The sequence below is a fragment of the Conger conger genome, chromosome 11, assembly GCF_963514075.1.
Source record: "Conger conger chromosome 11, fConCon1.1, whole genome shotgun sequence".
Taxonomy (NCBI): Eukaryota; Metazoa; Chordata; class Actinopteri; order Anguilliformes; family Congridae; genus Conger; species Conger conger.
In genome coordinates this window covers 32,354,362-32,372,099 of record NC_083770.1, presented here as the reverse complement: position 1 = coordinate 32,372,099, position 17,738 = coordinate 32,354,362, and the positions used below count along the sequence as shown (strand labels likewise).

Genomic DNA, 17,738 nt, shown 5'->3' with positions numbered 1-17,738 from the left:
TAGCGGGATTCTTCTCATTCTGAATATTATCGAGCAGCTGGTCCTCCCAAGAGACGCAAATATCCTGGACATCTAAGAAAGCCATTTTACCACTTTGGATTCTTTTGCATAGATTGCACTTGCATTCTTTAATGACATAACCAAAACATCCGGCCTTAAGCTTAGAATGATTAGGGAGAGAACAGCGCGATTTGTTTGGTTTCATCCTTTCAAAGCAGATGCTTTCGTCATGGCTTGCAGGGAGTTGTCAGTTCAGGAGTTCAACAGGCCCTGATTGCCTTTTGAACATTTCCTCTGTTTTTCTGTGAAGAGGCACTCCAAGAGCTTTTTTCCCCTTGAATCAGACATCTCCAAACCCAGCCCCCGAGTCCGACCCTAGGTTCACATGGGAAACATGTCCAGGAACCCAAAGAGCCACACAAACCCAAATGAATGATTGGGATTGAGCAGTGAAATGACACATGAACGTAAACACTGTTTCTGTTCACATCAGCAATGCAAGTATAGGCTGGGAAATACAAACAATTAATAACAATTCATTCTTTGTTCCCTCCAGCTGGGGAGCTCATAAACTTTTGGCAATGCTTGATCTGAAATCCCTTCCCGCCTATGGACGCATAATAACTGAAGCCTGGTGCCAAATTCGCTGATTGATTAGGTAATTAGCAGAAGCGCACTGCACCAGTGAATTCAGCCCACCGGCAGGGAGGTGGAGGTACAGAGACCAGGTGCTGACAAACACTTTAATCTTCAAATTCATTTGCATCTCTGCAATGCTGGAGGAAGCACGCCTTGGTGGTCACAGCTTCTCAAGATGTTTCCCCTCCCCCATAGCCCATAGAACGTCTGCCAGCAGCTATCAGAAAGCAGTGGAAAGTGTTTAGCAGAAGACCCAGGCTGGACTGAGCTGGAGTTCTGGGAGTAAGATGGGGAAGGGGAGGGACCAAAGGGGAAAAGGAACAGGGAAATGGGAAATGTTCGGAAAAAATTAAGTATGAACTCTGGCAGGAACAGAATATGATGGGCAGAGAATGAGGGAGAGAGAGGAATGAGGACAAAGAACCCCGCAGAGGAGAAGACGCCCAGATGGTCCCTCTCTGACTGTGATTGACTTTGCAGGAGCGAAGTGGGGACATCTGTGACCAACACTCTGCTATCTGGCTAAAGGCCACAGAATCCAGTCAGAGGCGCAGACACTTCCAACATCAAAAACACATCCCATTAACCAGTCGGCCCACTGAATCCCAAGGAGGCAGGCAGTCCCCCCCCCCCCCCACACACACACACACACACACTACAGAGACACTATCCCTGACTGCTGTGTGTTTCCATGGGGATTCTCTGTCCCCCTCTTTCTCTCACAGTGACGCAGCCATCTTTGCTGTCATCAGTTCGGTGCCAGAGAATGGTCGGTTCTCACATCTTCAGCAAATTCCGGACATGGGACAGTGGTAACCTCTGTACCGTCTCACCCTGCTGACGCCTGGGATGAGCTTGCAGAGTGGGGCCCACCACGTGGCTAGGGCAGGGGGCATCCATGGGGGTTGCTGGAGCTGCCAAAAGCAAACCAGAGGTCGGATCATCCAGTCTCGGGCAGCACAGTGACGAAGGCAAACACTCAGAGAGTGAGAGATACAGGAAGGCAAGAACAGTGATCCCTCGCATGCAGACAAGGATCATCTTCCATTCAACATGTGCCGTGGGTGTTTACACACCAAAAGGAAAACATCCTATTTGCAGAAAGCATTACCCCTGCACACTACATGGCCCCTGCTGATGTAGAATGTTCTGGAATGTTCTTGGCATCGCGGCTGCCACATGAAGAAAGGGTTGGAAAAACCACTGCTTGGAGAACTCCCATTGCCATTACGTCCTGTGTGAATGGCAGGCCCAGGGGACATGCCTTGGGATGAGCATGTCCTTCATTTTGCCCATAACAGACCGCCTGTCCTGCCACACGTTCCACTACTAATAATATGGACTCCTGATAAATGACAGCCTAAAGAGCATTTTATCTCCATCTGTCTGGCTTGAACAGCCCAGACACAGATACTATATTTTAATAGCACCAACTGAAAAATGTCAGCATAGTAGCATTGTAGACCCACTAACTTTTAATGATTCACTCCAATTATGTAGCAAATATTATTGTAATATTTCAAGATAATTTTTGAGAACTTATGAGTATTTTTGTTTGTTTCTGCATGACAGTTTTATGGGTAGATTGGAAGCATGTTGCTTCACATTCTGGGAAAGATTTGTATTTGGCTCTCCACACACCACCTGGCACAGACTTCACCCAGGTGTGGGCTACATACTCCATTCCCAGTTATATACTGTTTATACAGGATCACTTAATTTTGGCTCCAGCCACTTTCCAGTCCTTACGCCAAGCTATCTGTATTAAAATCCATCAATATAGCTAGCTAGCAATATCAGCTAACGACTTACCTTACTTCACTGCTTGATTGGGGGAAATTGCATATTGTGGCTGTAGTGTAGCACTGTTTCCATAGGAACTGCCTCTATCACAAGGCAGAAGAGCCAGTGGAAAAGGGAGGTCATTGAAATGGATATAAATGCTTACTTACCTGTGTAGGACAATGAACTTTGAAATTAGCACAATGAAGTTTCGCCTTCCTTTGCCATCAACAAAGTCAGCAGATTACCCAATTTAAATCTTTTGATTTTCCTTTGTAATGTGGTATAAAGCCAACATAATGCAATATAGACCCATCATGAACACATTCTGGTAACCAAATCTTGAGAATCCATCTTGTTTCATTAGCCCAGTCTTACTCCCGGGTCAATGATACAGCCACTCGTAACATCCATCCATCCATCCATTATCTGAACCCGCTTATCCTGAACAGGGTCGCAGGGGGGCTGGAGCCTATCCCAGCATACATTGGGCGAAAGGCAGGAATACACCCTGGACAGGTCGCCAGTCCATCGCAGGGCACACACACCATTCACTCACACACTCATACCTACGGGCAATTTAGACTCTCCAATCAGCCTAACATGCATGTCTTTGGACTGTGGGAGGAAACCGGAGTACCCGGAGGAAACCCACGCAGACACGGGGAGAACATGCAAACTCCACACAGAGAGGCCCCGGTCGACGGGGATTCGAACCCAGGACCTCCTTGCTGTGAGGCGGCAGTGCTACCCACTGCGCCATCCGTGCCGCCACTCGTAACATATTAATTGTAATTTGATCCCACAGCAACACTAGCACTGCATGCATCACAGTGTCATGTCCGTAAATAGTGGTGATGCTTTATGAGAAAACGCTGTTAAACAAAATACTCAGTAAAAGATGTAGAGTAAAAAAGCATGCACAAATGATTTGGATAGTACTGAAATAACACTGTTGCTATTTTTCCTATTTTCCCTATGAACAAAACAGAGTGGAATAATATCTGCCACTGCCTGAGTCAGACGCATACAAGTGACTGGCTACAAGATGACCGTGTACAGCACACAGCTTGTCCAGGTCACTGCAGTACAGTATTGATCACTAAACCATTATGCTGGCCTGATGGCTAAATTCATTGTGCCCCAGGAAGAAGGCAGGACAGTCTGGGAGTCACAAAGAAATAGTGGGAAATACTAAATGGTTCCGGAAAGCTGTTCTGGAAAGCAAATACCTCTGGCATATTTACAGTGGGAGAAATGCCAGGCTCTTGTGCCATCACAGGAACAGTTCTGTCAAAAATCAAGAACACTTTCATCAAAGAACATTCTTTCATATACATGTTGTGCAACCACAAACTCATACATGGAAAAAAAATGGTCTGACTGACTCAATATACCCATTACTCTTGGTGAGGATAGGATAGTATTTTAGGTCATCTAACTGGTGTCTATTGAATTTTTACGGTGCTGCATGTGTGGCATATTATCTATTGGTTTGTGTACATACATTTCAGAACAAATGCACGCAATCTATCAACATTGCTCGGCACCTCCTCCTCCCTCGCTCTCTAGCTCTCTCACTCTCCCACTCTCCATCCCTCTCTCTCTCAGCTGCCCTGAATCATCTCGAGAAGCATCCACAATGCACTACTCTGTTCTATTTCTGGTTCGTCCCAAATCAACAGGGAGAAAGACGGGGAAAACAGCGAACCATCAGGGAGATGGAGGGATGCACACAAACGAGGTCAGGGACAGTAGCGCAACAGACCTGCAAGGGCGTGTGCTCAGGGCAATGACAGACCCAGTGAGTCGGTTTCCTTCCACTAATAGAATAAAAAACCATTAAAATAATTAGTCTTGTAATTAACTGGATTTGATTCAGTGTGGTAATCTAATCTGAGGCCTGACAGGAGTCATATTATGTATCTGACTGCAAAGCCATTAATCTTTTATGTCCTCCTTGTGTTGAAAATTAGGAAAGAACAGAGGGATAAACACAGAGCAGAAGACGTTTCTCTCCATGCTGACGGATTGAGAATGCAGTGCCTGTGAGGCGTGCCCTCTGCACGACCACAGGCCTCTGAAGTGGGCGAAGGTTACGGTCTTCCATTCCATTTTTATGTACACAAGCATGGCCCCCCAACAGGCAAATTATTTTCTGATTAAAGGGGAGCGCACTCTGATTTTTGAGACGCCTGTAAATGCAACATGGCAGGGAAGCAAGCAGACTGCGGTAGAAAATACTGCGACAAACCACGCCATTAAGACTTGCAGTCACAGGCAACAACACAGGGACCACAGTGGGGTGGGTTTGAGCCTTTCATGTCACCTCAATAGATGTGAGGAAGGAAACACGCACACAGTAAAACCCCTTTACATTAGTGGATGTGGCTTTCCTCATATTTGAACCTACAGAGCAGAGGCTGACGATTTGTGATTGCAGAATGAACAAAAGACTTCGAAGGACTTCTCTCATATTGAGAGTCGGTGAAAAAAGCAGCAGAGAAACAGCACGGTGAGTAAGTCTGAATGAACTGGGCTTCCTGGGGCACTTCATTGGTTGGTCAGGAGTCAGCAGCTTCCGTATGCCCATCATCTCAGGGCAGGCAGCCTGCCTTAAAACTGCCCTGCAAGCATAAAAGCTTTAGGTTTATGTTCTCTACCTGAGTGCCCCACTGGCAAGACCACCTAGTATTCACAATCTATCAGGCTTAGCTCTAGCCTGATGCTAACTTTTTACATCAATCACTGCAAGTAGGATGTGGCTCCAGTGACCACACACATACCCTGCTGCTTGGCACATGGTTCTTTGTCCTCCTACGGAAAACAATGACTTCCACTTGGCTGTTCGAACACTGAAGAGTGTGATGTTTTTGTAGTAAGGCTGTGAGCATGCTAATGGGTGTCACTTACATCCCACCCAGTGAAGTAAAAAGCTCTGGTAATGCGGTATGTATCTGTATCACGGGTAACTGCTTGTAGTGGCCTTTGTTCAAACACAAAATGAGGTCAGTCAGCTCACATGCCAAGCTCCATACCAAGAGGAATCAGTGATGTATCACAGATTTAAGACCCTATGGTCTTAACCTTGTGTATGGTACATACACTTCAGCAGATAACCAGTTAAGTAACTGGATTATAGAAGAAAAAAAAGTAAGCTTTTGATTGGTTTAGAGCACAATCCAAGAACATACATTATGTAAGTGTAGCATTTTGAGGCAAATCCACTTCTCCTACAGTGGGAACCTTGTTAGATGGCCACACCCCTCCATACTGCACACGGTTCTCACGGTTCTCTGTGACTTACTTGAGGGATTTCGTAATCAGGGACGGGTCGAGGGGACAGGGCGTGGCCTTTCAGCTCCCCATGCCGCACTCACCGGAAGGGATACAGTTTTTCAGCATTCCACATACTACACAGCGGAGACTTGCGGTACTGTAGCGAGCTTGGAAAGAATTTGCATCATTCAAATACTGTGCTGTAGTTCCCAAAGCTCAATTGCCTACAGTATAATGTATATTTTAGGCAAACAACCTTGCAGCTGTACTCTTCAACGATGTCCACTGTTTGTGAAAATGATAAACAAGTGAGCAATTTTCTTTCAATATTACTACAGTACCAGCAATATTCTGAGAGTAAAAGAAAAAAGCTGTAATCACAAACACTTTTCCTCATACTTGAAAAGAAATGGAAAGAAATCTGGGGTAATTTGTCATAGATTTTGTACAGCAACTATAGCAACCCTTGTGTACAAAGGCATGGGGCACGCTGGCGAGGGGCACACCCAGCGACTCTACGTCCATCCTGTCCAGCAATGCGGGGGCGACTCTGCTCAGGTCCACTGCCCTGGCCTGCCGACTCACCCTTCAATAAAGCAGCTTTGTCCTGCCCAGCGGGCAGCTGTGAGCACACAAAGACGGGGCAGAAGGACGAGAGGTCGCAGGGGAAGTTTGGACAGAGCTCCCCCTCTAATAGACACATTGTCCCTTGCAGCAGACCCAAGGACATGGCATTGTGCGGCAGAACTCTATTACAGGCATCAAAAAGTGACATTCACACACACACACACACACACACACACACACATAGACACACAGACACACAAACATGAAGACCGGGATCATAATGGAAAAAAGAAATTATTAGCACAAACCACAGGAGAATGGAAAGGCATAAATTCCATGCAAAGGAGGTCAGTGAACTGTCCCATTGCCACTGGAAATTAGAGAAGCTTATTCCAAGTACATCAAGTCAAAATATATCTAATCAGTTAAACGTGCCCGGATCAAGTGGAGTTCCAAAGGCCTGCCTGGACAAGACATGAGCTACAGTAGAATCAACAAGTAGCAGCCAGATTGCATAGATCAAATGGTTCTTAACACAACAGAACATTCTAGAAACCGGAATGTGGAGGAAAGGAAAGATGGAGTAATCCACTGAAGAACAGGCAGCTCAAAACCCACAGAAGTGCGAAACATAAGCCACTGGATGGGTATCAGAGCATGCCGGTTCCTTCTGGCCTACAACACACGTCTGTGACTGTGAAATGAAATCCTGTCCAAGTCCTTCAAAAAACAACAACAATCAGGATAAAGATCATAGAATCCGATCGTAATCTTAGAACCCACAGGAAAGGAAACCCATGGAGCACAACTAACAACTTTCACGATCAAGCAAGGAGGACAAAAAAGATGCCAAACAAAAAAACGAAATGCTAGAGAAATGTAGGTATTTGCTTGACTGGGTCAAACAAGCAGGTGTGGGGTCAACTAATGGAAAAACTCCACAAGAAAGGAAAATTACAGATCCTTTTTTTTTCCGCTCAACCCAAAAAAATGTCAAGACTGCAAGTAAAAGTATATTTACAGGGAAACGAGAGTGTATTTGGCACGACTACTCAACAAAGGCCCAGGAGTCCTCATTACTCATGCTATTCCCCTCCTTATTCTGCATAAAGCCAGCTTGGAATTCACTTTCATCTGTCCGCTCTTGTGTGTGGACTCCACCTAACCTTCAGGCCCCTTTCCCCTCTATGAAGCGAACGGCTCTGCCAGCTTCTGAAGGCACTACATTTCATCTCCATGAATCAGCATCTTCGCTGTACGATGTGTGCACTTCGGTTCAGTCTAAAATGGCCACAGAAGCCGTAGAACCAATCGGTTCTGCAGCATAACAACAACAGGAACTACACAGGGACACATCATACGGATGGAGTATGGAAAATAAAGGTAAAATTTCTTAGGGGTCAGCTGAAGCAATATAGGTCATGTGTTCTGCCCTGCCATGATAAGATCAATTGAGACTCTGCTGGCAAGTACAAGCAGATGCATTAAAACACACAGAAAAGCACAAAGGAGCACACTAGCACAAACATGCATGCACACAGAAGCACACAAAGTGCTGTCACCACACCAAACCACAATAGCACAGTTGCTAGGTGGTGAACCACCAAACGTGAGACGAAACGGGAGTCAGAGGGGTACACGAGAGTTGACGTTATCCTTTGGCTTCATTCCATGTTCGCAAGTCATCAACAGGTGAGGCTCCCCACAGGTAAGAGCCTAATGGCTCCCTGGATCTCTGTGGAACTGTTCAGCCCTGCTAATTGGCTCCATTATTCCAGCACAGATTCTCACGCCTGCTGTCACCCGTCTGTCAGGCTCACTCTGCCAGGCATACACACAGGACAGGGGCTTGCGGCCACGTCAGATAAGAGGAGTGATCTTGGACTGTAGTGCCGGATGGTCACAAAATGGGGTCGAAGCAGCAAATCGGCTCCAACATGGATCAAATTATTAATACAAGATTTAATGAAGGCCTGGTTTGGCGGAAACGTTTCCACATAGAACCTTGTGTGGCAAAGCAACAATATATTTATATATTTCACTTTCTACTACATAACGAAAAAACAACCACATTATAGTTTAATCCTTATGCCAAGTTATGGGGAAAGAGTGCATATACCTCTCGGGGATAACACTGCTGTATAATGACAGGCATACTAAGGAGTTTAGCAGCATGTCTAGGTCTGAGAGTGAAGGCTCTGGAATTGTGTTGATAGAACAGAAGGAGGGTGTTGAAGTCCTTGGCTCCAGAGCCCTTGTAGCATATATGAAGGAGTCACCCAGGAATTCCAATCAATCAGCAGACAAAACTCTGAGAGCCTCTCGTTCCGGTCTGAACCCTGACCCCTGACCCCCAGCCATGCGGCAAGTTAAAACGAATCACAGTGGTAGGATTAAGGCTTTCCCCCGGCAGACAGTAAACGAAAACAGCTGTCCAACAAGTCCCGGCAGGGAGGGGAAATGCCCACGGGGAGCAGGGAGGAATGGGCTGGAATCGGCACCTGGAGTAGGCCGAATCAAAGGGGAGCCATCAACAGAAGAAGTGGAAATTGAGGTGTGGGAGGAGCAACAGTCAAAGTGGCCACACATGGGCAGGATGGCTGCTTAAGGAGGAAATTTAACCAATGAAAGTACCTCACACTCCAAGAGATTGAGCCAAAACAGCCCAAATGAACCGAGGCTCTAAACTTACCACTCTGAAGGTGTTTTCATTCTATCCAGGCGCACACTTTTTTGTCTGTGTGCATCATTTTGTTTGTGTGGGATAATTTCTGCATTACACCTTATCTTAAGTGTCATGGAAATGAGAGCGTCCAACAACACTGACAGACTGTTTCCCATTATGCATGTCCTCTCTCTGCATGGCATTCTGCCACTGCACCCACAATGATATAAAAACAGAATATTTAGCAAGAGATTCACTCTTGGTACAGGCAACACTTTAAGGTAATTAAGACGTTCTGCAGCTGATCTTTGCATGTCTCACCAAGCAGATATCACACGGCTAATAGAGAGCCCTCTCTCAGGGGGCTTCTTTTCATGTTGTTATCCCTATGAAGTTATACCCCTCTCCTGCACACGTTACTCTCAACCCTGTTCCCCTCTCTCCCTGTGGGCTCTCCCTAATCTTTTCCTTAACAACATGCTTCCAGGTGGCTTCAAACTGAATCTTTTTTAAAATCTTTTATTTTCTTCTCCGAAGGCAAGCAAAGCTCCAGAGAGCTGAAATAGAGAGGTAATTAGGAACAGTAATAATGAGGCAAACAGGGCATCTCTGACAGACATAGCCAACCCCTCTAGTACCTGCCATCCCTCAGTGCATGCAGGCCTGATGGCAGAAAAAGCAAAATATAATGCAGGCAAAAACAGGTGAGAACACAGCCATAGTGTCGATTCCTTCCTTGCTGTAGCACTTTGTGCACAGCGATACAATTTCTTCACAGACAAATCTAGGCCTACCATCTATAATACTCTCCACTGAACAAAGTGAAAAAATAAATAAGGAGGGAGTCTGCTTTCATAAAAAAAACACCACGCTGAAATCAAGCAAGAAAATCTGGTTGGACCCACTGGGTGATCAGGTGTTAATGGACCAAACATAGCCCTGAACCACTATGGAGATGGAGCTGGCCGGCTCTATACACCAGAATTTACAATGAATCAATCAGACATTATTATTTGCAGTGCAGATCTCTGGGTACAAGTTTCTGGGATAAATAAATAATGTGGAACAAACAAAGGAAAGGGATGCACAAACACGCACAAGCCCTCTATAGCTCCATGGATTAACTCAAGTCTGTGAGCATTGCTGGTCTGTCATTCTACCTCAGCACCGTAATTGCATTTAATTGGAGCCTTTGTTTAGTCTTCATGGTGTAGATCAGTGGCCAATTGAAACGTTACCCTAAATCCCACAGGTCTACATCCCTCCTACCCCCACTTCTCTGCAGTCACTCCATGGAAAGCAGGGCTCTCCTGAATTGGCACAATACCCTCCGAAAACCCTGAATTGTCCCCGGTCAATGGAAGCGAGCCCCACTCCGAGAGGCAGATTAAAATGTGCTGAGGAGCCGCCCCCCCCCCCCACCACCACCACCACCACCACCACCCCACCCCACTCCAGCACAGCTGAGCCCATCCCCGTCATCCTAATCTCTGCCTGGTAAACCTCTCGTCCATTCAGTGCTCTTTACTCTGCCAGGCTCAAAGACAGCCAGTACAGACACAAAAGCTGTTTATGTGTTGCCGAGAGAGGCGGAGTGGGGGGGGGGGGCAGTGAAGAGGTGTGTGTGACCAGAATTAGAATGCACACTCAGGAAAGAGCCATGGAGGGGGAATAAGCAAAAAGAAGCAAAAAGGACCCAGAAACACCCATCCTCACTCTATTCAATACTTTGGTGCATAGTCAGACCCACTTGGAATGCTCTTCCAGTGCTGGAGCAGGGTTTAATAAAAATGGGAATGGTGTAGGGTTTCACTAAGCACTGAGATTGAGACTGCAAGAGGCAGTGATGGGAGAGGGAATCAGACAGACAGACCGACCTACAAACTTCCAGACAAGGCACATCTGTGGACAAAACTCAAGAGTTATGGGCAACCAGGGACACTACAAGAAGAATTGCTGCATTTCAGTGATTATCAAAATCATTACAGGGTCCAGTGGACTTGCAGGCTATTATCATTAGAATTATTACAGATCGGGGAGACTGTGGTGCAGTTCAAAGGGTGTCTCCATGTGGACAAAGGTTTAATTCCACACAAAGGCACCCTCAGTACTGTGAGCCTATCTCAGTTTTATAACCTCTGCTTTCCCCATGTCTGAATAAAGGAGAAAAAATGCATTAGGGAAATAGAATGTCTACTCTCCTATTATTTCAAATATTACTGTTTGTAGACGTGGCCATCACCATATCATGAAACTTTAAGAGCTTTTAATTATATAGTTGCACCTGCTTGTTGTATAGACTATATTTGAGATATCAGGCTTTAAAATGGCAAGTTCAATATCATACAATTGTTCTGGTTTAAACCTATGAGTTTGAACATGCCTAAAAAAGTAATTTTGGGGGATTAACCTGTTGTCCACCAAAAGGACATAACAAAAGGCATTCATAATTTTAACTGTCAGACAGAATCCTATAATTATAGGCTCATGATAAGCTGTCATTTTAGTGTTCACGAAAACACGCACACCTATACTAACACAGAGTTCATAACAGCTATAAACATCACAAGGACACACAACACATTCAAATATATTCAAGTCATCTATAAAATTGTTATAGCCATAAATATATATATATATACCCATCAAAGATGTCAGCCAGTGACTTCACATGATTTTATCAATTATTGAAATCTACAGTAGTTTTAAAAAACACTGTCTCCTAACACACGGGGGGGCAGAAGAAAAGCTGGCATATTTCACGGTTTCACCACAAGTATTATCTATGAAGTCCCTGGGCTGTAATCAGAAAACTGGGAAACCATGATCAAACGAAATCTTTAAAGAACAGGGTCTGGGTCTGGGTTTCTCGCTTGCCTGGCAGAGCGCCACATTTAAAACAGGAACAAAGGTTCCTGGATCCTCTCTGGGCTGACACGTCCTCAACACAGACATGCTCAAGGCACATCATCAGCCACCATGACCAACCGGGTTAACGAAGGAACTGGGCCAGTGAGCTAAAAATGCTAATCTTCTGAAAACACATCAAAACCTTCAAGCTATAAAGGGAAAGAGAGAATAAGAAAGAGAAAAAAGAGAGACACTGCAGGAAACAAAAGGACGAAAATGGATTGGCTGATTATAGAGCCAGTTATGTCCTTAACACAAATGCAAACCTAAACTTTTCCTTTTTCCATATAATTTGGCAGGGACTTCCCTGTGGCAGAAATAGCTTAGAAGGTATGCCTTTTCCTCAATTCTCTATTTTTCTCTTTTCTAAATGTAAGGGAAGTTTAAATACAAGATTGAGGCATACACTCCGTCAAGGAAAGGGGACAGTGAGAATTATTACACTCAACTAATTTTTTTACTCATTCACAAGTTAGCACCAAGGTGAGAATTCCAAGCTCAATTTTGCTCAAAATCATGTTTAGCAATAATCTGTCTTCAAATACAGCTTGTTAAAGCAAAGGACTACTGCACTTGTTCATGAATCCTAGTAAAAAATCTTGCTCTACAGCCACTCCAGTTTTTTGCTTATACTGTATTTTCTGATAAGAGACACAGATGATCTATGCAAGACGTTCATCTGTGCAATGGAAAATTGGAAAGGCAATAGGTAGCCTCTACATTTTAAGCTCTAGATGCATGTGAACATACCCCTCTGTCTCCCTCTCCTTCTCTCTCTATCACACATCAGGAATTTCAAGAATGCAAGTCCGCTGGCACTCAGTTTGCTGGGCCTGCTGTGTTCAGAGACCACCCGCTCAACTCCTCTCTCCCCCAGAGAAATCCCCTCTTAGAAAAGCAGTAATATGATGAATAATTTAGCCATGTGGGACGATTCCTAAGTATTCACAAACTAAACCACAGCAGTGTTTTAGCAACGGGGATAAAGTATCATACAGAATCATATCATACAGAGTCAGACACCCACTTGGGGACATTAATCATGCACGGTCATTCCCAACAGCAGGAGCTGCTCTGGGCACTGGGCACCTGCCCTGGGTGGGGACAGAGCTCTATGCTAACATATGCATCTAAGGTCAAAAATGTAGGAGCACAGTAAGGCACCCAATTAGTAGATGTAAATAGTTTTCCCAGCTAGTACACATTTCATGAGAAACAATGTTTTAAGGGGAAAAAAAACTGGTAAGAATTTAGTTTAAAAACTTTTGTTGAATAAAAAAAAGAAAAAATCAGGAGCAAATCAAGAAGTATTCATGTTCTACACACAAGTTCTGTTTCTTTTTTTTTCTGTCTGCTTCTTTTTATTTTGGAACAAATCCAGATACGCAACTGCTCTTGTTTTTGTTCTCAGGAAGATGTTATAGTGGTCAAGTTGAATCATCAGGGTGGGGGGGCCTTTGATGCCTTTGAGGCCAAGTGAATGCCACTTCTGACATCAACACTATTCTTCTTACGTGGAACTTCTCAGCATGATCCAGCACCTTCCCAGTATTGCTCCCCAAAGTGATGACCAAAATCTAAATCAAACATCCACCTCATCACAGAAACAAAATCTGAGAACCCAAAACAAGCGGAATGATCAGAATGTGAAAATATTGCTTGGGGTAAGCTGGCTGCCTGTCAATGTATTTGTAGGATTAAACTTTTTCCAGAGAGAACAGGTACAGCACAAGGTTCAGGCATAAAACACCATAAATTTTTAAAACACACTAAAATGTTGATGGCAGAGCATAATGCAGCATAAAAGCCTTACATGCAGTTCATGACCTCTTCCTTCCAGAATTCTCACGCCATGGTTCTGAGAAACCTTGTACATTCTAGAACCACAGCCCTGCCTAGCAGCAGAGCAACATCGCTTCTACAGGTCACTCTCGGCCAGAGAGTGATGAATTGGCTGTCAAGGTGCAATGTAAACTAATCAGGCCTGTAGGAGTCTGTGGCATGATGTATTAGTGTATAAGGGAACCTCAATTCTGTTAAAAGAAATACTGATATCAGCAGCCTTCAAATGCATGGAAGTGGAAGTTTGTGAAGAGCAGCGCTTAAGTTGGTCCCTTGAATGCGCAGAGATGATGGAAAACAAAGCTCACACAATGCACTGCTTGAGCCAGTGTGACAGACTGCCCTCACCTTCCTGTTTTTCTCATGCCAGACAGATAGATGGAAAGAGGTAGAGGGAGAGAACGAGAGAAATAATGCTTACACTGAGACAGAAAGTAAAAAGGAAAGAAAAAGACAGACGGACGGGAAACCCTACATAGATACAGTGTGAAAGAAGGCTATCACTCGAAGGAGAGAGTAAAACAGAGGAGGACAGACCCAGCTCCAGTACCATTTCATCGTCAGTTTCTCAGACCCCTCATTGCCTATAGCCTCATATTTCCCCATCAGCAAGCGCAATGAAGCTTTGCATCCAATCACAGGCAAGTCTATGAGGGTTGTTCTGGGACATGCATCTCATTTTGCCTTCCCATCAGCCCCGCAGACTGGGATACACAGACCTGGCATTTCTGTGGGTAAGTGTGCTGAACATGACTGGCATGACAACCATGACTCAGTGCCTCCACAGCTCTTGACTGCAGGCATTGTGTAGAACACACACATACAGTACAGTACATAATGAACCATCACGACACTCTGGTGCACATCACGCACTGATAAGCAAAGACAAACCCCCCCTCCACACACACACACACACACACACACACACACACATACACACACAGGCACACCTACACACACACAACTTTTCTGCTGTCTCGCCCAACTAATTTTTTCATTGTGTGTTTTAACTTATTGGCCCAATTTGCTCTGGGCAAAAGAAGAAAAATCACATGCACACAAATAACAGATGGCCCTCACACAGACAAGTATTTTTAGACACATTAATCAGTACAGTACATGACTAATGAAAAGACAGAGAAAGCTCACTGAACCCAGAGTTAACTGTAGGGCATATGGATTCTGGCTAAAGAGGAAGTGCCATCCCAAAGTACCGTCATATGCAAAACTGTGTTTAGTCATATGCAAAACTTACACTGACACATGTGCTTCTGGCCAACAAAGCTGTGAGCTATATTCCAATCATACTGCTACTACTGACCTCCACTATTGTCATTTTAAATTCACTGTAATCCTAAAACAGATCTACGGTACCTTTATAATCCACACACACACACACACACACACACAAAAGGTACATCTATCAGTTTTCAACATGCAAATTTGCAAAGAGAACCAAAGATGCTATGTACTAGACCGTGGTTTTATTTTTCTCTGGTTGTGGTGCAATATCCAAATTTGATGGTCATTTAACAGTGTTGAAAGTTCCTCCTGTCACTTGTGCCTCCATGAAGAGGTGAACACATATGCCATCTGTGATGCAAATGCAGGCAAAAACATTTTCAAGAGGCTGCATGCAAAGAGGAGGCCAGTGAAGGCAATGGCACAAAAGCACTCTACCTCTGGTACAACAAGAGGTTAACCACCAGCTGGCTCCAGAGAGGGCAAAATGCTCTCCAAGACTTTAATAATTTACATTTATGTATTTCTAGCCTGGTTCAACTCACGTAAAATAAAACAAAATGTGGCTGAGGTACATGACTGGGACCCGGAAGGTTGGTGGTTCAAGCCCCAGTGTTGCCACGATAAGATCCACCCAGATGTTGTGCCCTTGAGCAAGGCCTTTAACCCCACACTGCTCCAGGGGGATTGTCCCCTGCTTAGTCTAATCAACTGTAAGTCGCTGTGGATAAAAGTACAGAACCAGAAACAGGGCCTTTTCGCCAAGGTGTGTTGTCCAGTTGCTGCTCTCTTTCAGCCCTGTGAGCTCCTGTGACCTTTTCAGCTCTCATAGAAAAGTACAAAAGGGTAACCAGTGGAATCAAAAGCCTTCTGAAGCTGAGAATGGCACAACCTCCTTCCCTGTTCACTTATCGTTATTATCCACATAGAAGATCCCCACAGTGATGGCAGGATGGGGGAAATTGTATTGCAAATAACCTCCGGCTGGGCTTGACATTTTGGAATGAAGTATTGGGAGCTTTTGTCTTGATGTTGCTACATTGTTATAAAAAGTTAAATTGTGTCAAAACCATGGTCGACAATACCTGCAGGTTTCACATGACAATCGACTGCCAAAAGCAGCCTAGCCTAGCACATTGTCAATGACAATCAGGTTCATATGTAAAGCACAGGTTAAAACAGCAACAGTACTCACCATAAAGATCCAATCACTACAAGCAACCATGACCACACACTTAGCGGGAATGATTGTGACTGTAATTATCCCTCCCCAGTGTGCAAGACCAGACAGGAAATATCAACTAGCTAGAGGAACACTGAACTGGTCTTGAGAACTGAAGTGATCAACAGTTCAGCTGTGTAGCTGTCATCACGATTTTTAAGGACACTGACCAATATTTGCGTTGGCCCGTTAATTCAGTAATTCCGTTGTCAGTAGCTATAATGTGGCGAAAAAAACATGCCTAATTCTTATCGAGGTACTATAAGCACAGTCGTTATGGCAACGGGTACCTACGGGGCCACGGCACATAATTCCCGTAGGGACAATACATTAACTTGGTCTCACGTGCTCTCGTACAGATCATGGGATACGCCATAAACATTTGCTGTGTAAGAGGTAAAATTGTAAAAACAAGAACAGATAGTCTGTATTATTACTTGTGTTTTACCTGGACGATGCACTTGCAAAGTCTCCTCCGTCTAGTAGTCTTATCTTGCAGAAAAGAACTCCATTAACGAAAGGCACAGCCGTTAGTTCCTCCAGGGTGAAATGAGTCTGAAACTTGAACTTCTTCTTCTTCGTTAAAAAAGCCATTGATGCAGATCCCTAGCTGTGATAGCTCAGTAATTCACTTTTTGGTTGTGAAGAACCTTCAATATTTAAAATTTTAAAAAAGCTATGTATAACTGCCCAACGTATTACACACGCAAAAATAATAAAAGTGATCGAAGCATTCGGAGCATAAAACACTAGAGGTGATGTTTTAATCAGGGGCTTGGAAATTTTTCTTGAAAGCTTGGTTTTGGTTCAGCATCTCTTAACTGCGCACTGTCGATTAGGTGAAGACCTGACCCAAAACATAAATAAACACGTTTATTGTTAAAACACTGTTATACAAATACGTGCAGCCACTCAAAATAAACATGTAGTAAAATTGTCTTGATATCACTACAAGCTACAGCTTCTGCACTAAAGCAGATGCTGCTTTCAGTAGCCAACCTAGTAAAAGGATACAGTCCATACAATGAATTTCAGCGGTTAACTGTTTTATAGCTAGCTACTTCGACTAAAGGACAAAAGAAGCAGTTTCTTCACCCCTATCTCCAAAACATTTTCAGTAGTTTGTAATGTAACACATACCCTGATCATCCGCTTTCCGATTCTGTTTGTGTCACGTACTAAACATCTGATTCTTGCGCTGCTCTTCTATCATTCCGTGTGCAATATCGTTAATGATTCGATGCCACAGCGTACTGATTCTTCCGTGTCACTGCGAGCTACATCGGTTCCTAATGGTAGCTAATCCGTAACGTTATATCCCACAGTCACAATTCATTCGTGTTCAAGTAACTTATCAAATGTTACCCTAAAGATTAAGCCAATGAACAGTATACCCTGGTTCAGTCGTGGTGCAATGGGAAAAACAGCCGTGGAGGAAAATCTGAAAAAAATTTCTTCTTATGCAATTTCGCTCATTCAAAGGAATACGAAGGCTATTTGGATGAACCGTGTATTAGAAAAGCTACCAGGCGGCTGAAGAAGGGGAGCTATCCTTGCACGGCCACCCTCAATAAGGAGTCAGCTAACTAA

The 17,738-nt window shown here is 44.3% G+C and overlaps 1 protein-coding gene across 1 annotated transcript in view; it reads right to left on the bottom strand.

The window, feature by feature from the left end:
- eeig1a (estrogen-induced osteoclastogenesis regulator 1a) overlaps positions 1–17,738 on the bottom strand; it is a 39,383-nt gene extending 21,645 nt beyond the window's left edge. Inside the window, exons 1-2 of the mRNA XM_061260986.1 lie at positions 17,289–17,738; positions 16,597–16,995 (exon numbers count right to left, since the gene is read on the bottom strand). Of these exons, the coding sequence (XP_061116970.1) occupies positions 16,597–16,742 (146 nt within the window). The 5' untranslated portion in view covers positions 16,743–16,995; positions 17,289–17,738. The remainder of the gene's footprint in view (positions 1–16,596; positions 16,996–17,288) is intronic.